Raw genomic sequence first — 21,294 nt, 5'->3', positions numbered from 1 at the left:
GCCTTTATTTGAAATACAAGATGTTAATAATGCCACACAACAACAGTTGTTATATCCCAGTTGCATCACTAAGGGAACAAAGTTGCTGCAGTGATTTGACCATTGCAGAAGGGGGATGGGACGAACTGTATTTGGCAACCCTACTTGGCTCACAGAGTTCATCGTGCAGTGTGCATCTGCCAGTTGTCGCCATCATATTTGGCTATATGTCAAGCTAGCCTTTCGGGCATCCAGCCGTAGTGGTTCGAGGACATAAAGTTAATGATATCATTAACCTCTCTTTGTTTCGTCTGTCAAGTACCTGTGAACTGCTATGATGTTGTTATCCGGTGAACGCGTCTAGGACCGGCGCTGTTAGTGTAACAGTGTGTAGTTTAAACGTTACTCTCACATTAGCAGGGGCTAATTTTTCGGAGCACACATTAGCTGGAGTCTTGAGAAGCAGCAAGAGGCGGAAGGCTGCGAAAACCGTCGCTAGCTAGGAGCTTAACTAACCAGCTAGTTAGCTGGCTTCCCAAGTACGACATCGAGCAACGTTTAAGGGAAGAAAGCAACGACTGTGGACGGTGTCACGTTAAGTTAGCAACGCACCTCAGCAAAGGAGCTAGCAGCGTCACAGAGCTAGCTGCAACTCTGCTGAGAAACGGATGATTTTCAGCTAATAAAGCTAACGCGAAACTGGGACTAATCTTCTACGGTGGGGAGTCTGCTAAACTGGAGCTGGCATCGTCACATCTCCCGTCTCTAAAACGTATGTGTTACTTCTACTCATGTCTGTGATGCGGTTTGTTATGGCCTTTCCTGTAGAGTGCCAATGAAGTGAAGCTAACGTTAACTTTTGCAAAGTGTCGACGGCTATTCAACTTCTGCAGCTGTGTTAGCCAGCTAACGTTACAACCCCACGTTCATACCATAGCTGTCAAGCTAGTTTATGTAGCACGTTGTGTTTTTACACCCTCAACATATATGAACTATGACGATATTGTGTTTTGGCAGCTGGCTGTTGGGCCTGACAATCAAGAAGATGTCTGAGGGAGAGAACAAGCAGGCCTCAGACACTACCCAGGAAGTGAAGGCAGAGTCCATCGCTGCTGCACCCACGGGTCAAACGGTGTCGTCCGTGTCCCCCCCTGTGTCCATGGTGACCCAGCCTCCAGCTGCTGCTGCTGCCACAGAGGATGAGGAAGAGGAGAGTGAGGATGAGTCTGAGATTTTGGAGGAAAGCCCGTGTGGACGCTGGCAGAAACGCAGAGAAGAGGTACGGGACGTGCCTGCAGAGGGGTCACGTTTACCGTGACTAATGTATAATTAAAGCCTGATGCATTGTTTTTGTTGTCTTCCCGAAGGTGAATCAGCGAAATGTCCCTGGGATCGATAACGCTTACTTGGCCATGGACACCGAGGAGGGAGTTGAGGTGGTGTGGAATGAGGTCATGTTCTCCGAAAGGAAGAATTTCAAACTACAGGAGGTAGGTGCAACGCTAGGTTGATGGAGCTAGTTGTGTCTGAAGCGGTTATGTGAATGAAACATGTTTCATAATGATTACTGCAATGCTTTTATAGGCAAGAGGACACAGGCTTATGTCTAAATGTTATGACAAGGTGTTTTTTTTGTGTTCGGTTGCATCATTCTTTACGGTGATCTCAATAACAATGTAGAAACCTACTGGTTTTAATTTCTCCCCCCTTTTGGCTTTAAGCTCCTTATTCAAGTGGTCAGACATGTTGCTGCCAACATCGTAGCAAAGTACACACTGTACCCGAGTAGCTGCAGAAGCAGGTTTTGTACATTTGAAGGAGAGGGAGTAAGGAGACCAGAAGAAGTCACATTTAAAGCTCCAGTTTTTTGGTATTTCAAGTTGTTTCTAATCTTTGTTGCAGGAAATGGCATCAGATCCATTATGTTGCTTTCTGTTCAGTTTAAATCATGAGAGAGTATTTCTGTGTTGGACAGCTACTTGGTGCCCTTGAGCAAGGCTTGTTAGCGACCAGTTGGCGCAAACTGTTCAGATTAATCTGCATATGACTGAAAGGAAATGCTGTTCTCAGTCTAATGGAGCTTTTAAAGTATGTTTAGTTCCAAATTAAAAGGCTCATGGTCTGTATGGCGTAAAGAGCAAAACCCAGAGCTGCTGTTTACAGACCTTTACCGCTGTGGAGTTAGCGTTTGACGGTGCACTTAAAAGGCCGTCTGTCTGACCACCAGTCTGACCTGCTGACCAATAGAAGCCCAGCATGGATGGAAAATACAACATTCAGTTTTTATGCTACGGTTAACATATTTACATTATGTATGCATTTAAATGTGAATTGAATGTTGTCTGTTTGTTTTTTCCACAGGAAAAAGTCAAAGCAGTTTTTGACAATCTGATCCAGCTGGAGCATTTAAACATTGTGAAGTTCCACAAGTACTGGGCGGATGTGAAGGAGAACAGAGCGAGGGTGGGAGATCATTAAAAAAAATTGCTGTTTTTTTTTTTTTTTAATCTATCAAATCATGTGTTGAGTGTAATGTCTTTTATGTTGATGTGTTTGCGTTTGTTTTGTCTGCAGGTCATATTCATCACTGAGTACATGTCCTCAGGAAGCCTCAAACAGTTTTTGAAGAAGACGAAGAAAAACCACAAGACCATGAATGAAAAGGTGTGAAGGCTCTGCTGTAACTCAGCAGATCACTTTCAAATGAAGTTCCTTTGAAATGAAGTTACTTTGAAATGACGCTGACAAGTCAAGAACAGTAGATAAAAAAACAACAACACGTTTAGTCTGATAGGGGCTTTTAAAAACATATTTTTTGTATTTACTTTTTTTTTTCTGACAGGCCTGGAAGCGCTGGTGCACACAGATACTCTCTGCTCTCAGGTAAGTTCTGTGAGCTACTGAGCTTAAAGAGTAAATTGTCGTATATGTCCAAATGTAAATTTTTTTTTATTTTTTTACTACAATTACTGGCAATCAAAACATATTTCTCTCGAAAGTGATTTTGCACATTTTACAACCAAAAAGAAGTGATTTGTTCCGTGGTGTGGGAGCAGTTGTTGTGTTGACTTCACCCTCGTTCTCGTGTCTCCAGCTACCTGCACTCGTGTGAACCTCCCATCATTCACGGCAACTTAACCTGTGACACCATCTTCATCCAGCACAACGGCCTCATCAAGATCGGCTCAGGTAGACATCACTTACAGATCAGGACGGTGTAAAGCCAGTCATGTCCCTCTTTGGACACATTCATAGCATGTCGTTTTTAGTACTAGCTCTTATATTAACTTTGTTATTATTACGGCTTTTCCACTCTATTCCAGTTGCTCCGGACACCATCAATAACCACGTGAAAACCTGCAGGGAAGAGCAGAAGAGCCTTCATTTCTTTGCTCCAGAATATGGAGGTAAGATCTTGTCATTTTGTCAATAAAGGCTCTCTCTCTCTCTCTCTCTCTCTCTCTCTCTCTCTCTCTCTCTCTCTCTCTCTCTCTCTCTCTCTCTCTCTCTATCTCTCTATCTATCTATCTATCTATCTATCTATCTATCTCTCATGATCCTCTTAACAAACATAAAGATCCTGTATTGTGTGTCAGATCTATCACTGTGATGCGCGGTAGAGTTCCTGGATATTGATCAGCTTCTCTCTGCTTTCAGCTGTTGCCAATGTTACCACAGCTGTGGATATCTATTCCTTTGGAATGTGCGCCTTAGAGGTGAGAGGTTACCTTGTTCTGCTCTGAGCAGTCAGTCACATAACCACTCGCTCTTTTAATTATGGGAAATGTGCTCGATTGGCGTTGTGCTGATGGCGTTTGTATCGATACGTTGTTTACAAAAATGCAAACATGAATCGGTTTCCAATCAACACCCCGCTTTGTCCGATCTCTTCCTCAGATGGCCGTGTTGGAAATCCAGAGTAATGGAGATTCGTCTTACGTGTCACAAGAAGCCATAAACAGTGCCATTCAGTCCCTCGAGGACCCACTGCAGCGGGTTAGTGAGTGAGGGAGACGCAAGCATTTCAAGTCCGTTTGGCTGTTCGGAAGAGAAATCCATAACCGTAAGTTGTTGTTTTTTTCCTCAGGAGTTTATCCAGAAGTGTCTGGAGGTCGACCCCAGTAAGCGACCCACAGCGAAGGAGCTGCTGTTCCACCAGGCCTTGTTTGAGGTGCCCTTACTCAAGCTGCTGGCTGCACACTGCATCGTCAGCCACCAGCGTGAGTGAAAGTGCACGCATATGCAAAATGTCTTATCAGTAGGATTTTCCCATGTTGAAATAAGGAACCCGTCCGCATGTTTTGCAGGTGTGACTTTTTTTTTTTTTTGTGCCATGTCTTCACCGTCCATATCGCCACAACCAATGTGTTTCTGGTTAATTCGTTTACGAGAACACAAAGTTCTTCCCTCGTATCTTATTGATGTCTTGTCTGTTTGTCTGTAGATATGATTCCAGAAAATGCTTTAGAAGAGATGACAAAGAACATGGACCCCAACCTGGTGATTGTTGAGGTCAAAGACGGAGTTCAGATGAAGTAAGTCTGAGTAAAACCACGTAACTGCTTTTTAACTTTTTTTTAATTGAATGAAGATTCCGTCACACTTGGGTGAATATTCAGCATAAGTAATGTTTGTTTCTTCTGCTTCAGGCTCTCTCAGTTTCCCGCCCTTGAGCTGGACAAGTTCCTGGAAGATGTGAGGTAAGGTTCTCGATCTACAAGTACGATAATGTGAGGAAAATGAAATGAGAGAACTCCTTCCTGGACGGCACGTCATGAAACCATTTGCAGTCGTCCTGAAGGTGTCTTTGCTCTGCAGGAATGGCATCTACCCTCTGACTGCGTTTGGCGTTCCCTGTCCACAACAACCTCAGCAGGAGGCCGTGAAGTCGCCCATAGTGCCCCCCTCAGTGAAGACCCCGACTCCTGAACCCGCGGAACTGGAGACCAGGAAGGTAAGGAGTGACATGCAGATGGGCACAAAAATAAGGTTTTGATACACTAAACCGTGCCTCATAAGACCCCGTATCAAACCAGCAGAACTGTCCCTTTGAGCTTTAGAGAGGCTGTACTTGCCTGATCGCCAAACTTAATTGTTCGAAATGGAAAATGTAGGCCTATTAAAAAAAAATAGAAAAGAAAATGTCAAATTCTAAATATTATCCTCCTTCTTTATTGTCACATATAGTGATTATTTACATGAACGCACATAAATACCCGATCCAGCATTTTAGGATGTATCGGGGGCATCGGTGTCTAAACAGCTCTAAACACATGTCCAGGTGTCATTCTGGGAAATGTTCTGGGGTGATGATCAAGGTAAAGGTGCGCATTGTGTGCATCATCATGAGATGTTCGTAGAACTAAACAGCAAAAGAACATCATGTCATATGCAGGTTGTCTTTTTCTAGTGTCAAAGGATTTAATCCGTTGGGTTTGGGGATTTGCATTTAGTTCTTAATTTGTGTTCCACCTCTTCATTTTCTGTTCATCTTCTGCGCGTCAGAGTGTCGTGTGTGTGTGTGTGTGTGTGTGTGTGTGTGTGTGTGTATATATATATATATATATTAAGCACTTTTCCTTCACAGGTTCTTCAGATGCAGTGTAATATTGAACCTGTTGACGAGGGAACCAAGCATCATGTAAGCTTCAATCCTGCCTGTCGATATCTGTATTTTAGACGTGAAAGTGCTCTCTGTTGTTCTTAGGATAACTTACCTTTCATTTCTTCTCCTTCCAGCTGACCTTGTTGTTGAAACTGGAGGATAAACTGAACAGACACTTAAGCTGTGATTTGTTACCAAGTGAGTATCTTCCAGTCATTTACATTTTATTACACGATACTCTCAGTTCTAACTGTCACATCATCACCAGCCTTCAGTTGGAGAGATGATGCTGAAGTGAGAGATGAAGAATAACATGCGATAAATACAAATAAACAGAGAAAACAAATGCAACACTAATGGTCAAACTTCCACACTGCACCTTTAGTCACTTTAGTAAGACACTTAAATACTTTAAAGGCACATGTTTGATCCTGACTGCTTTTGTATTTGTGTGCAGATGAGAACGTGCAGGAGCTGGCTGTGGAGCTTGTTCAGCTGGGATTCATCAGTGAGGTGAGTGGAGTTCATCACCGGTACCGGTACCGGTACCCCGCTGATCCGTCGTCACGTTTTAACCTCACTCTCTCTGCATTTCAGGGCGATCAACCGCGACTCGCGTCCGTTCTCGAAGAGGCCTTTTCAAAGTTCTACAGCCGGAACGGTTCCCTCAACCCGGTGACCGTGTCCTCGTAGCGGAAGGACTCGCTGGGCCTTCTGTCGGCCCTCCTCGTCCTCGACAACAGGACTAGCTTTTTTGCTCCACCTCTTGTGTTGCGGGAGAGCTTTGTGAGGACGGAGGAGGAAGCCTTTGGTCTGGTTGCAGGTTCCTGCAGCCTGTCGGATCTCCTGGTGGGGAAAAGCTGCCACTAAGTGGTTGTTGCTTTAAATCTTTTTTTTTTTTTTCTTTTTTTTTCTTTCTCCCACCCAATACAGCCATCTGCTTCTCTTTTAAAAGAAGAAATCCTAGTCGCCACTTAAAGGAAAATACAAATGTTTTCACTTTTCCGCCACTTATTTCTTTCAGCGAAGAAAGAGGAAAGCTACATTAGACTGGACGACGGCAGTATTTCCCTTAAGTCAGTATTAAAACTGTATTTTACATATTTTTACTTCAAACTGTTCAATAGTTGTATGTATAGAAAAAATAAGAATCTTTGTCCCGGCATACTGAAGTGTATGTATTATGCTGTCGTGAGGTAAAGTCTTGTCATCTGGTTCCTTTTTAATCGTTCTCTTCAGCAGCCAGTGAGGCATCTTTCCTACCTTGTATCAGTTCTTCGAAGTGCATCAAGCTGGTGATGCAACGGTTGCGACGTCACTTTTCCTTCAAAAAATAAAAAATAAAAATCCTGTAATTATACAAAGTAGTCATGAAATATGCAGCTGCAACACAATTTGAAGAGCTGTAGCTGAAATATATAAAAAAATCAAACTATTTATTTGTGTAATTTTCTTGTGAGTACCGTCATTCACTTCCAGCACTAAAGCCGGTGGTTGTTTGAATGTATGCGTTGATTTGCTGTTCTTTAAATCGTTATTTTGCTACATAAAGAGGGGCGTCGTCGCTTGACTGTGGTCCAACTACGACTGTAGCTTCTGTGTTCCAAGCAGCCCGTCGCAGCGCCGCTCGATTAGGTCTAGATTAATGATAATAAGTTGTCCTCCGGGGGACGTTTCACACAGGAGAGGTTGGTTAGATTCATGTGAAGATGGGTTTTTTTTTGCGGTTTCAGCACATGGTCTGGTTTTCAAGAGGTTTAGTGAATGCGTGTATGCTTTTCTACGTCTCAAAGGAAACCGATGCATGCGACAAGCTCGCTTCTGGAGTTTTGCTTCCAGTCTCATTTTCACAGCGACGGTGATGGAGTTATGTAACCATGCAGAGGAAGTATTATCATCTTAGGCCGGTCAACCGTTTTGATTGTGTGACTCTGAATCATTTGTTTTCGTCATGGCTGAGGCGTTCTGTGTGACACCAGCGCTAAAGCTTTGCCCCCGCCATATAGATATTGGCTCATATGCCCCTTCTATGTTACCTGTTTGGGGAACACTCTTGTTAGTTTGCACTGCTGTACACTTTTATATCCTTTTGGAAATGTCCTGTGGCCTCTGGCTGCTTTACTTAGATGAATTGGATATGGCATCATTAGAAATGTCAGCGATGGCGTCTACTCGATGCTGTGACACTACTTCTTTTGACAGGTCTGTAGATACTTCGAGATACAAGTGTGGAACTGCCTGGCATGCTTGTAACCATCATGTACACTGTAGGCTGGACACCGTGCTCTTGTTTCTGCAACGCATTTACCTTCTTTTTCACTTCCTGAAATAAATATTTACACTTCAGCGTCTTAGTTTGGTGTCAATTTTCATGATCAAGGAAAGTGGAAAAAGATTAATGGCATAAAATGTAAACGCATGCCAATAATAGTATGTTGCAAGAAATCATTAAAAAAAAGTCCTAGTGTCATATGTGAAAATCAGAAGAAGCCAATAACAGTAAGTCTAAAAAGTCATAAAAATGTTGTAGTGTATTGTAAAGCGTTACCAAAAATGAATGTCGAAAAGTCATAAGACGTAGTATAGCATGTTGAAAAAATTCCTAGTATCCAATGTTGGCAAAATTGATAAAAAAAAAATAAAAATCCTGTTAAAATGACAATAATAATAATAATAGTATGTTGAAAAAGTCATCAAAAACTCATATAGTATGTTGACTAAAGTTTTAATAAAGTCATAGTTGCAGCATGTCAAAAAATTTAATTGTATAGCATGTTGAAAAAAGTCACAAAAACACTATAGCATGCTGAAGAAATTCCTTGTTTTAGATGTCGACAAGTCATAAAAAGTCCTACATGTAAAAATATACATATAAAAAGGCCAAAAATAGTGTGTCGAAAAGGTCTTTAACAAGCGATAGTGTTAATGTCGGAAAAAAAATGATATAACAGTAAGTGGTAGTATAACATGTCGAAAAATGTTTTTTATAAAAAGTCATAATATAGTACTGTATATCCAAAAAATCATGAAGTCATAGTTTAGTATGTCCAAATAAGTCATGAAAAAGTCATAGTATATGTCCCAGAAAGTGATCGTATGCCAAAAAAAGTCCTCAAAGTAATAGTATAGTACCTTGATTTTTTCTTAAGTCATAGTATAGTATGTCAAAAAAGTCCTAGTATAGTAAAAGTCATGGTATAGCATGTATGTTGTAAAAGTCATGGTATAGCATGTACGTTATAAAAGTCATGGTATAGCATGTACGTTATAAAAGTCATGGTATAGCATCTATGTTATAAAAGTCATGGTATAGCATGTATATTATAAAAGTCATGATATATCATGTATATTATAAAAGTCATGGTATAGCATGTACGTTATAAAAGTCATGGTATAGCATGTACGTTATAAAAGTCATGGTATAGCATGTATGTTGTAAAAGTCATGGTATAGCATGTATGTTGTAAAAGTCATGGTATAGCATGTACATTATAAAAGTCATGGTATAGCATGTATGTTGTAAAAGTCATGGTATAGCATGTACATTATAAAAGTCATGGTATAGCATGTATGTTATAAAAGTCATGGTATAGCATGTATGTTGTAAAAGTCATGGTATAGCATGTACGTTATAAAAGTCATGGTATAGCATGTACGTTATAAAAGTCATGGTATAGCATGTACGTTATAAAAGTCATGGTATAGCATGTATGTTGTAAAAGTCATGGTATAGCATGTACATTATAAAAGTCATGGTATAGCATGTATGTTGTAAAAGTCATGGTATAGCATGTATGTTATAAAAGTCATGGTATAGCATGTATGTTATAAAAGTCATGGTATAGCATGTATGTTGTAAAAGTCATGGTATAGCATGTACGTTATAAAAGTCATGATATAGCATGTATATTATAAAAGTCATGATATATCATGTATATTATAAAAGTCATGGTATAGCATGTGCGTTATAAAAGTCATGGTATAGCATGTACGTTGTAAAAGTCATGGTATAGCATGTGCGTTATAAAAGTCATGGTATAGCATGTACGTTATAAAAGTCATGGTATAGCATGTACGTTATAAAAGTCATGTTATAGCATGTATGTTGTAAAAGTCATGGTATAGCATGCACGTTATAAAAGTCATGGTATAGCATGTATGTTGTAAAAGTCATGGTATAGCATGTACGTTATAAAAGTCATGGTATAGCATGTACGTTATAAAAGTCATGGTATAGCATGTATGTTGTAAAAGTCATGGTATAGCATGTACGTTATAAGTCATGGTATAGCATGTACGTTGTAAAAGTCATGGTATAGCATGTACGTTATAAAAGTCATGTTATAGCATGTATGTTGTAAAAGTCATGGTATAGCATGCACGTTATAAAAGTCATGGTATAGCATGTATGTTGTAAAAGTCATGGTATAGCATGTATGTTATAAAAGTCATGGTATAGCATGTACGTTATAAAAGTCATGGTATAGCATGTACGTTATAAAAGTCATGGTATAGCATGTATGTTATAAAAGTCATGGTATAGCATGTACGTTATAAAAGTCATGGTATAGCATGTACGTTATAAAAGTCATGGTATAGCATGTATGTTGTAAAAGTCATGGTATAGCATGTACGTTTTAAAAGTCATGGTATAGCATGTATGTTATAAAAGTCATGGTATAGCATGTATGTTATAAAAGTCATGGTATAGCATGTATGTTATAAAAGTCATGGTATAGCATGTACGTTGTAAAAGTCATGTATAGTGTGTCGAAAAAATAGATACTATTTGTAGGAAATTCCATTTGAAAGTAAAATGTGTATGAAGTTATAACATTCTAAAAGTAAAATAATGTACACAGAAACCAATTGAGACAACATTCAATTGTTTAAATTATTTATACAAAAAAACCCATCCTGGTGTATCAGGAGCATGATCTCCGCCCTCCGAGCATCAACTGCTTGATTTCATTATTTGTTCAAAGTTTTAAGAAACTGTAGCCCTTGTACAAGTAAATTCATGTACATACGTAAAGTCACAATGTGTGCTCAAATAACAGTTGAATAAAACACATTTCATGCTGACAAACACATTGCCGTACAAAATTACAGCAGTATAATAAAGGTACAGCAAGACTAAAAAATATTTTTGATATAAAACACCCTAGAAACACACTCTAAATAAAAAGCTACCAAAATGGCGACATCCAGTTCATGAGTGTTTTTCAGCTGCGTGGGTCTTTTTCAATTCTGTACAATGTGAGTAAAAACAAAAAAACAATCTACAAAAAACAGTACATAGCACTTCAATTCAAACACATTACTTTTCACATTAAATTTGTGTTTTACTTCCCAGTTTGAGAGTAATGTATATAGGCACAGTAATTAAATTCATGAACCGCGTTTGGTCGACACCGTTCCTCGTTACTCACAGCTCCCCTTCAAACTCGTTATGAAGTCTAATTCTGGCAAACATTAACGTCTGTCACGCGTTCCCTCTCTCTTCCAGAGGTTTGCCGTCGTGGAGCCGAGAGCTGCCAAAACGTCGCTGTGAGCCGTCGGTTGAGAACAAAGCGTGATAACTGCTGAGTGTGAGCTTCTTTTACTGCATCGAAGCTTCACACACAAACGACACCCGTCAAATTGAAACGTCTGCAACTCTGAAGGGTCTCATTCCAAAACACATTTTAGATTTTTAAAACTGTTAATTTGATCTTAATTTCAGCACAATTCAAATAATCTTAATCCATTATTTACAGGCACAGACATACTTTCCTTAAATATTTAGCATTTGTTGATGTTGTCAGTTAATATTTATATTAATGTTTTAATGTTTTATGTTTGTAAATAAAAGTAGTTTGGACCACATGTTTGTATTTTATCAAATAAAAGGTTTATTTTGTCCCCAAAATTAAAAAAGTTCATAAACACGACTAGGTTTTTGGGGTCAATATTATCATTTATCATCTCTCCATATTCATATTGAGACATTCATTGAGTAGTTTTCAACAGTGCAGTTTTACCTAAATCTGTCGCAGCAGATCTTAATAATTTAAGGGTTAATAATCATTGTGGGCTTATGACAAGTCAAACTGTCTGCTGTGAAAAAAGGCTTATTTATGGAAGCCCATTCCTGCCAGTAATAGAGAATACAAAAAAAGGACCCTGTAAGTCATAACTAGAGCTGTCACAATATCACATGTTCACAACACGACTGTTGTGTCGGGATGGGCAACAAAACCCGGAATGGGCACCAGTGCTAAATTATTAAAGACTGGCGTATTGATAAGCTCTTATGTTATCGGTTGTTTTTTATCGTTACTTTTAAACGTGTTGGTGTTTTTTTTACATCAGTTCAACAAGCATGAACGTGATATGAATATGTAGAAAAGCGATAAGCTACCAGTATCGGATGTTGGGATTATTATTTAATTTTCAATCACATTTCAGATAGTTTCCAGTGAGATATTATGGAGTTTATATAGTGAATTTACTAGAAACATTTAGTTGTTTTTTAAATAAGATTTAATTCTAATCGTGTTCTGAATTTAATCTCTTTTTAAATAATATATTAAAAGCAGTTATTTAGTTTTTAAGACAAAGAACCGAACCGATAAAAAGTATTGATAAGAGAAGTGGTATTAATAACATTCTAACAAAACCCTTCCCTATATTATCTTTAACTTGTCCATTGTCAGTGTCACGACTATATGTCATCATTTTGAGATATTTAGTAATTATTTTAAGAGTTTCTTATTATAATGACTTACAGGATCTTTCTTTTTTTTTCATCACATTGCCAGAAATGTTTTTCCATACTTGTGAGATCATTTTGTTCTAATATATACTAAAAATCATTTGACTCAAAGGGATAAACAATGATACCATGTTCATTTAAATATTTTTTGTCAATATCCCTGCAGATCTAAATCATTCTGTATAATTAAAACAAAGGTTATCATAGTCCCTAAAATCTTTAAAACTTTGTAAGTGTAATACTTTTGATAACAACATAAACAACGTGTGAAGTTCTACTGTCATGCCAAGAAAATATATTGTACAGAGTTAATCGGTCTTTTAAAGTCTGTGATTTACTGGTACTTTTTGAACTTACATATCCAGAAATCCTCCCTTTAGACAAATCTTTAGGTTCTGAATTTGAAGAAACGTTGTGCTTTTTTTTCTCTCTTGTTGCATCCCAACTTGATGGTTTATGCTGTATCTCAAGCCGCAGCTCTGCTATATCAGATTTCTCATTTTGGAGTGAAACACTTCAAGCCAATGTCAAGTTAGCACCATCAGTGCAGCAAAAAGGCATTCAACTTGTGGTGGCTCATTCTGGTTCCACTCATGGCTGGAAGTAGATGACTTCATGGTGTCATTTAGCTCTGTAATAAAAATCCATTAGCCCCCCCCCCCCCCTTTTCCCTAATGTTTTATGACAGAGGGGGGGGATCTGAGGATCAGAAAAAGGCGATGACATCCTTTATTTCTTCAGACACTGGTACATCAGCGCTCGCGGATTCAGCATGTAGCGCTCAGAGTTGAGTAACTTGGTGAGATACTGCGGCACCGGAGGCCGAGGAGCCATGTAGGACACTGCAGGACTGACGGCCATTACCTCCGCAATCTTCTGCTTCATCTCCTTGATCTCCCGGTCCTGCCTCATCACTTTATCTGCCGGACAAAACAAAAAGGTAGTCCATGAGTGTGTGGATCCTGCAGCATGTAGCAATCCATAATATTTCCAAAAAAGTCGTCTTTTTTTTTTTTTTACTTTAATGCATGAAAAGCTGGATTCTTTTCATTTAAGTATTAAAAAGCATTGTGCGCAGAGTCGCACAACACATGCACTGAGAATACAAAATAACCTGAAGTTGCACAAGGACACAAAACACATGAAGAGCGGGAACCTTGAGCGATCTCCAGCTGTCGCCGGGCGTCTCCCAGAGCCGAGAACAGGTCCAGTTTGATGCGAGTCTCTGCGCTCAGGTTGTACTCCAGATGCTGAGCCTTCTCCTGCATGGCCGACAGAGTGGACAGCAGCATGTCTGTCTCTTTCTCCACGCAGCGGTACTTTCCCAGAGCCTGAGTCCAAAAACACATTGACCGTAAGAACAGGTGTAAAACGTCTAAACACCAACCATGTGCCATGACCACCTGAGGGGGATTACGTGCTTTGGTTTCTTAAGTATTTTTTTTGTTTTTAATTTCATAAAGACGAGCTCATGGACTTAAGAAACCAACGCAGCACAGAGAGAAAATAATGTCCATGATGAATTAGCCAGCCATTCAAAAAACATGAAAGCTGCACATTGTATTAGATATTACGTACGCTGAGGGATGATCGTTTCTGCGTTAACATTTTTGAAGGAGGTGACCTGTACTGTATTAAAGCAGTGCAATGTTTTTATGAAAGACCGGGCTTTTGTTTCAGCATGCTTCATGGAGAGTGTGCACATTAAATCAATTACCAAACATTACAACGATGTACACACCTGATGTAAAGACAACAAGACAACCAGACGATATTACTGCATACTGTTATGATGACAAAGTGCAATATGTTGACTGCAGGCCAAAATAAAATAGAAACACTAAATGGTCCCGATGAACAATTCAGTTTTCTAATAGATTTTTTTTTTTTTACGAACACAAAAGAATTACAGACAATAAAAAAAAAATTAGAACTCAAACAGCAAAACAACTACATGACCAAACTGAGGACAACCAAGTACTGGACCACAGACATTTAAACTCACAAGCTCATTCCCAAATAGTGTAAAAAAAAAAAAAGATACCTCAACATCACTCTCTAGATCTACCACACGACTCTCTTTCACTTGACACTCCAGCTGTAGTTGTTTGTACTCTGTCTCTAGATCTTTAACTCTTTTCCTTAACATTTGGGTTTCACAGTGTTCCTGCCTGGTGTAGGAGATGGAGAAAATAACAGTTTTGAGCAGTAGGAGACGGGCTTTTACTGGAAATGAAGACCAAGTTTACACAGAAAGAAACATGACATTTCATTTGCATTGCTTTTTTTTTTTTCTTCTTTATATTACAGACATGTAATGTAGATGGTTACATAAAATGCAACGTGAATGTAATGTGTGCATTAAAGAAATAGTTTATTCATTCTTTCTTGCCAAGACTAAGATGAGACAATTGATACGCAGGCTGGAGGGAGTAACTGTTTACACGGAACGGTGTTATGTAATTACAGTTACAGATAAAAAGGGAGGAATCCCATTAGTACTAGTAACTAGTAATTGTATCAAAATATATATATTTTTAAGTAACCCTCCCGACCCTGTTGATGCCACTGTCGTATCTGTACTTTCAAAATAAGGCGTCAGTTAAGATGAGCTAAGCTTAGCACAAAGACTAGAGGCAGAAATGAAGCTAATCAGCTGCTGGCTCCACCTTCATGCTGAAAACTCTTATCTCCTTCTTGGCAAGAAAGCAAACAATATGAACTCATAGTATTTCTGCAAATGTTTGGCCATACGCTCACAGCTGTGTATAATTATACTCAGCATACAGATGCAGATCCGGCATTACTCTCCGGACAAAACGCCACTTCAATAACGAGGACTGTTAAAGGTTCGGTAGCCGTGATTTACCTGTTTGTTAGACTCCGTGCCGTCATGGCCGCTTCCTCCAGTTTCTGAGCCTGAAGCTCAGCCAACTGTTTCTCCACAGAGAGTCTGGCCTCCGTTTCCGCTCTGGTCTTCTTCTCCAGCATCGCACTGCTCTGTTTGTCCCTCTGCTTGGTTTTAGTCAGACACAGAATCCTGAATGAAAAGCAATAATCTCACTTTACATAATGCCAGAAGTAGGACCACATCCAGATGAGACTGGTTTCAGATTAACTTCACAGTGTCTCTGAAACAGACAAGAGGCCTTGCAGTTGCTGGGGGAGCATCTCAGACGAGATTTTAAACCTCTGGATGGTGGGCGTGGTTAGTGGTAAATGTGCCGATAGTTCATCTGTGACTGGATATTAATCCGTATTAATCTGTTATTCCAGAGAAAAGTCGAGGAGTCACATTTACAATGCATTACACAGGAAATGAAATAGCATGATCAAGCACGATTGTGTATCGGTGTGAATTATGAGCCACAATCCCTCAACGTGAAATATGACTTGATATGATATTAATTCTCAAAAAGAGATCCAGCCATCATCAGCCCACAAATGGTTTGCTTTCACACAGAGAACCACAGTCCCCGGCAGCATTTCTGCACGCAAATCATCCCCGTCTTCCTTTTTATTTATAGACCGATGTAATGTGTAAGACAGCCCACAGAAGGAGCCAGAGACAAGCTTTCAGCGGCGGATCTGGAGGATGACTCACTTGCTCTGGAGCAGCATGTTAGACTGTCTGAGCAGGGAAACCTCTGGCCTCAGGCTCCTCTCGCTGTTCGTCAAGTTGCAGATGTGACTTCGCAGCTCCTGCTCGCTCTGCCGGCTCACCTGCAGCTCGCCCCTCAGCCTCCTCAGCTCCTGCTCCAGCCTGACAGGGAAATTACAGGGAAAGAAAAGAGATTTTTCTTTTCTAGCTTTGTTTTAAACTACACGTCTAGTCTCTAAGTGAAGGCCGTTAATGGCGGCGTACCTGGTCATCTGCTCAGCGTGGTGATTCTGAGCTGCCGCGGCACTCTTCTCTGTTGCGTCTTGGTTGAGGCAGAATGTTTTTGAGCTGGATCTCTGCTTCTTCTCAGTCCTCCTCGCAGGCGGTGACGGGGTGTTTGTGCTGCCTCTGCGGGCTTTCGGCGAGGAGCCTTTGGCCGCCCTTGTGGCTTTGCTCCCTTGCTCGTCTTGAGGTAGATTTTCGGGGGTTGCGGAGGATTCCGGTCCTCCTGCCCCACAGTGGGGCAGATCTCTGGACTCGCCAGGTTTGGATGATAACGGCCGCCGGTTTGATTCGGCTGGCCTCATCTCCGGTGTTCCCTTCTCCGTCGCTCTCTCCTCGCTGCGGATCTGGAGGCAGTCCACAGTGTGCACCTCATCATGGGCCACTACGGTGCCGTTCTGACACTGATACTGAGTCGACTCGGGCTTTATCTTCCATTTTGAGCCTGCAGGTACAGGTAGAAACAATAGCATCTGTGTAATATGATCTTCATTTAGCTGCTGGGACATTACAAAGTTTGTTGCATTTAGATTAGGATTTGGACCGAGTGGTTACTTTGAGCGCCGAACCTCTGATCCCATAAATTAGACACGCGTGTGTATTAACAGATGGTGCAGATAACTTACCGCTGCTGCCGTCTGCGCCGTTCTTGGGGTAAACCTGCAGGCCCGGTGGGAGCGAATGCTGCAGGAGGTGCATGTGGAAGTCGTTCTCACTCTGCACGGCTTTCTGTATGCGCAGCTTGAAGATGTTGGTGAAGTAGCAGGTGGCATCAAACCCCAAATACACTACAGGATATCCAATGCTGGATTTGAAAACAAAGAGGGGAAAGACACAGTTAGAATATGTGTGCCACATTAAAATGATAAAAACACGTCTTGGCTAAGAGATTTCTATTATTAATGATTAGTATATTTATAGATTTATGCTCGTTTTTACTTCCTTCATTTGTTACTTTATAGGTCATTAGCTAGTAGCTTAAAAGTGAACGTGCTCCTTTAATAAATGGTTCACAAACATCTAGGCCAAGTCATGATATCACACAGTGGATTAATACAAGTTTAATACTGATGCTTTTTATCGCAACTCAATTCTATGTAAGAAATTGTAATTTCAGAAAATAATTCTTAGGGCCAAAAGGTTTGCGTTAAAATCAACATACCAGTGTGCAGCAAAGAAATGAGACAGGTTGGCATGAGAGGTTTTAAGGTCTTTGAGTCGAAGTGAAGCCTCCGTGTAAACGAGCAGAATCCACAGCGACACCGTCGACACACAGATGCCTTTCTCTGCAGACAAACAGGCGAAGCTTCATGTTTTCATGACAGGAACAGAGTTTTGGCATGTCTCGTCATATACAGGACACAATGATCACATACTCACCCGTGTGCCATATGTAATTGAATAACACATAAGTGCTCGCCACAAAGAACAGCCAGTGCAAAGGCACAAAAATTAAACAGAAGATGTCCAGAGTGAAGGCAGCGCAGACAAAAACAACACAAATAACCTGTGGAAAAAAAAAAAAGAAAAAAGAAAAAGAATCCCCACAAAACATTAATTTCAGCAGAAATGCACTGGATTCCTCCTGTGGGATCATGATCGTCTTGGCACACAATATGAAATCACACAGTAGAGGGTTCTCACCAGCCCGTGGCAGTGGAAAGTGGTGTACACACTCCCAAAGAAAAGCCAGCATGGCCACAAGTACTCCAGTCTGAATTCAAGCATGAAATCTGCCAGCAGCACCAGCGTCCACATCATCATGAACTTCAGGAAAGTGTACGCACTGCAAATAGACAGATGGAGTCCATTACTGTTATTATTATACATAAAACATCAGCGGGGGGGGGGGGGGGGGGGGGGGGGGGGGGTGGATTCAGTCAGGGTACATGTGATCTGTATTCTAGGCTCTGATTCTAGCAAATAAAGACAGATATAGAGAAGCCTCTTTAGTCAAACCATTAAACACACACACACACAGATGCCAACACAAGACAAATGGGAAACATGTTGCTAAACCTATAATTAAGCAGCTGCATCTAAAAACTGCGGTCCGTCTTTTTAAGTAGAGGCACTACAGAACAATGACCGTTCCCTCGCTCATTTCATCAGGCGACCAGGAGCCAAGCGGGAGCCGTGGTTTCCTCCTTTGTTCTGCTCACATCAGCCCCTTCTTTGTTTGGTAACCATGGCGATATATTTCATCTGGAGGAGAGAGGGGAGCACCACAGCATCCTATTGCACATGGAAGTTTTAAATGTCCCCCTTTTTTTTTTTTTTTTAAATGTTACTGATGTGGAATGTATTTGAGTGTAACGTACAGGTAGTTTACACTGACATATGGTACTAAATATGCAACAATAAAAACAAAAAGCAGTAATTTATCTGAAGGAGTGAGGGACAAAGAGGGAGGATGAGCACATCTTCAATTTGAATTCATCTCGCTGCTATGTTAAATACAACACATGGTTCATCTTTCAGAGTAACGAGGGTGAGATATGGAGGACTGCCACGTCTTAAACTAGTCAAAGAAGTTCATTTTCAATAGTTTTTAATGTATTGATTTACCAAATATAGAAGTATACCACAATAAAGGAGCAAGAATTGTATATTTTATTGCAAATTCATGAAAACAAAAGAAGGCAGTGTTTTGTATTTAAATATGCATTAGTCTAGGCGTCTCTGCTCATGTGTAACAATTCAATTAAAACAAGTGTTTTCTCTCCTGAGGCAGTCGTTTCTGATCTGGACTCTTGTCTAGACGCTTTCAAAATTCTGCTTTTTAATGTGCAAAAGTAGCTGCTTTCCTTTGGCCTAAAGGGGAAAATACAGCTAATAATAATAATAAAAAACACAATACGTCAATCGCACGCATCATTCTGCCTAATTGTGTCGGGTGCGAAAGCAGATGTCGCACGCCGAGGAGCAGCAGGCCGACGTTAACTTGCACGGCTGCTGATTTCCGTCCTCTCCGTAAACAATAATCGGTTGAAGTAAGTCACAACATGTTCTACACGCCTGTCTGCAGCGGCCGAGCACCGCAACGAAGCGTATTTTACAGCCCCAGACGGGTGCATATGAAAGCGCGAGGCACGAGATGAAGGGATGCGGGATGCGAGGCAGACAGGTGAGCATGATGACGACGGCTGGATTTTCACACAAAGACGAGGCACCACAACAAAAGCATCCTCCGCCAGGCGACGCGTTAGCTACCTTTCAGACAGCCTCTCCGTTATTTTCATTTTTTTCATTTTCCGTAGCCTGTTCGCGTCCACATAACGTTTCTTCATCGTATGGCTTCTACTCCCTCCGTGCTGTTTGTGTTTTTACACCGCGGCAGCGGAGATAGGGGGGGAAAAATAAGGGGGGCACAGATGAAAATGAAGAAGATCCCTCGTTGTGGAGGAGGATGTTCAGCTCAAACCTGTGATGATGTCTGGAAACAGCCACGGTCTCCCGAACGGCTCTGCGCATGCTCGGTGGATGTTGCACCTACAAGTGTTCATCGCAGGAGGGGGGCAGAACAACACACTGTTTTTATTTATATTACACTGTAGCGATGATGATGATGATAATAATAATTGTAATGTTGCGAGGAGCTTTACAAACACATCATTTAAAAATAATAAATGCAACAACAAAACCCAAATCCTGATTACGGTACTTTAAATAATATATATTTTTTTAGATTAAACATGTTCTTTGATTATTTTTAATTTAGATTAGGGTTTCCCCTGGACCCCACATTGAGAATCACATACTATGTGATCAAGTCAAGTCAATTGTATTAATATAGCCCAATATCACAACTGTCTCTCAAGGAACCTTACAATCTGTACAGCGTACAACAGCGTCTATCCGGAGACTCTTTAATTGAGAGAAGGAAAAAACTCCCCTGACCATAAAAGCTTTATTGAGGTAAAAATGGAAGACACCTCAGGAAGAGCAGCTGAGGAGGAATCCCTCTCCCAGGACAGATCCATCTACTTCATGTGTATAAAGTAATCCATTACATTAATCATTGAATATCTACTGCATGCACTCTTTGCATTGTTAATTGTTGTTTACAATGTACAGAAAACAGCTTGACTTGACCATGTTTAAATGTGTCCCTATCTGTGTTCAGCTTTGTTTGTCCTTGTTGCTGTATTGTATTTCTATCCATTTTCCTTTTTTTTGTTCTTGGAACTGTGGGTAACATTGAGAGCAATGGCAAAACATGAATCATAATCCCTAGTATGTGTACATGCATAGCTTGTAATCAGTGGGGGAAGAGGTATTCAGATTCTTATTGTTTTGGCAATTCTTTGAAATCAACCGGCTTGGGGCAGGCCTTCCTGTTCAGACTGAGTAGTCAGTTCCTACACGTGGTATTTTTTCCCCTCAGAGTGTTTCATAAGCTTCCAGGAGGATCGCCAGGCTTTGAAGCACATTTTAGTGGCCAAACCAATTACAACGTCCCTGGGGATATTTGAGTATAGGATCTGTAGGGGTTAAGGTCAAGTAGTCAGACAGATTATTGTATCTGTATCTTGTTGTTTTTTTGTTAAATATTGTAAAATAATGTTCAGTGTTTCATTTGGCTGTAAAACATTTTTTTTTTTTCCTTGAGAACAATAAAGGTAAAGTTGAATTTGAAAGCTGTATGGACTGGACACAGACATAGATTGTATGTAAGAATTGGACGCAGTCATCGTGACTTCATCTACTGGTTTGTAGACGTTTTGAAGCCTTGAGATCAGCAATTTGGCCGTCGCCATCTTGGATTTTTGCAACCAGCGAACGGTAGAGACCATTTTTTGGACTGCGGAAGAGAGACGCCGTAAATGGTTCTCGCAGCGGTAGCGACCTGTCAGTCACACTAAGCCCACCCTAAAGCACACTCTGCTTTACGGTCTATTTGACTCTAAATGGATCCATAATTTACAAAATGAACATCATGCTTTATTGAAGAAGACTTTTAATAACTAACGATTGAGACCATAAACTCATGTTTACAATCTTAATATCAAGTAAGAAGTAGGGTCATTTTCTCATATACTTCCATACAATCAAAACAGAGGAGTCGCC

At 40.4% G+C, this 21,294-nt stretch overlaps 2 protein-coding genes across 2 annotated transcripts; one reads left to right on the top strand and one right to left on the bottom strand.

The window, feature by feature from the left end:
* Window positions 1–193: 193 nt before the first annotated feature.
* On the top strand, window positions 194–7,930 carry nrbp1 (nuclear receptor binding protein 1). The gene is made up of 18 exons (XM_068737302.1): window positions 194–751; window positions 997–1,258; window positions 1,347–1,469; window positions 2,341–2,442; window positions 2,554–2,643; window positions 2,822–2,862; window positions 3,074–3,168; window positions 3,303–3,386; window positions 3,637–3,695; window positions 3,877–3,975; window positions 4,067–4,199; window positions 4,424–4,514; window positions 4,629–4,679; window positions 4,798–4,933; window positions 5,567–5,620; window positions 5,719–5,782; window positions 6,042–6,097; window positions 6,182–7,930. The coding sequence occupies exons 2-18, from the start codon at window positions 1,025–1,027 to the stop codon at window positions 6,275–6,277; spliced, it is 1,608 nt and encodes a 535-aa protein (XP_068593403.1). The 5' UTR covers window positions 194–751; window positions 997–1,024; the 3' UTR covers window positions 6,278–7,930.
* A 2,570-nt stretch (window positions 7,931–10,500) lies between these two features.
* si:dkey-12h9.6 (macoilin) lies at window positions 10,501–19,674 on the bottom strand. The gene is made up of 11 exons (XM_068737301.1): window positions 19,438–19,674; window positions 17,869–18,010; window positions 17,605–17,731; window positions 17,387–17,510; window positions 16,851–17,029; window positions 16,207–16,669; window positions 15,946–16,104; window positions 15,211–15,381; window positions 14,386–14,512; window positions 13,498–13,672; window positions 10,501–13,261 (listed from the first exon to the last, which is right to left on the bottom strand). Exons 1-11 carry the CDS (start codon window positions 19,512–19,514, stop codon window positions 13,071–13,073), a joined length of 1,935 nt encoding a protein of 644 aa, XP_068593402.1. The 5' UTR covers window positions 19,515–19,674; the 3' UTR covers window positions 10,501–13,070.
* Window positions 19,675–21,294: the final 1,620 nt, after the last annotated feature.

This window comes from Cebidichthys violaceus, unplaced genomic scaffold (assembly GCF_023349555.1).
Source record: "Cebidichthys violaceus isolate CVI_PGR_0920_01 unplaced genomic scaffold, fCebVio1.0.p SCAF_78, whole genome shotgun sequence".
Taxonomy (NCBI): Eukaryota; Metazoa; Chordata; class Actinopteri; order Perciformes; family Stichaeidae; genus Cebidichthys; species Cebidichthys violaceus.
The sequence above is the reverse complement of the archived record's forward strand: the minus strand, read 5'-3'. Positions and strand labels throughout refer to the sequence as shown.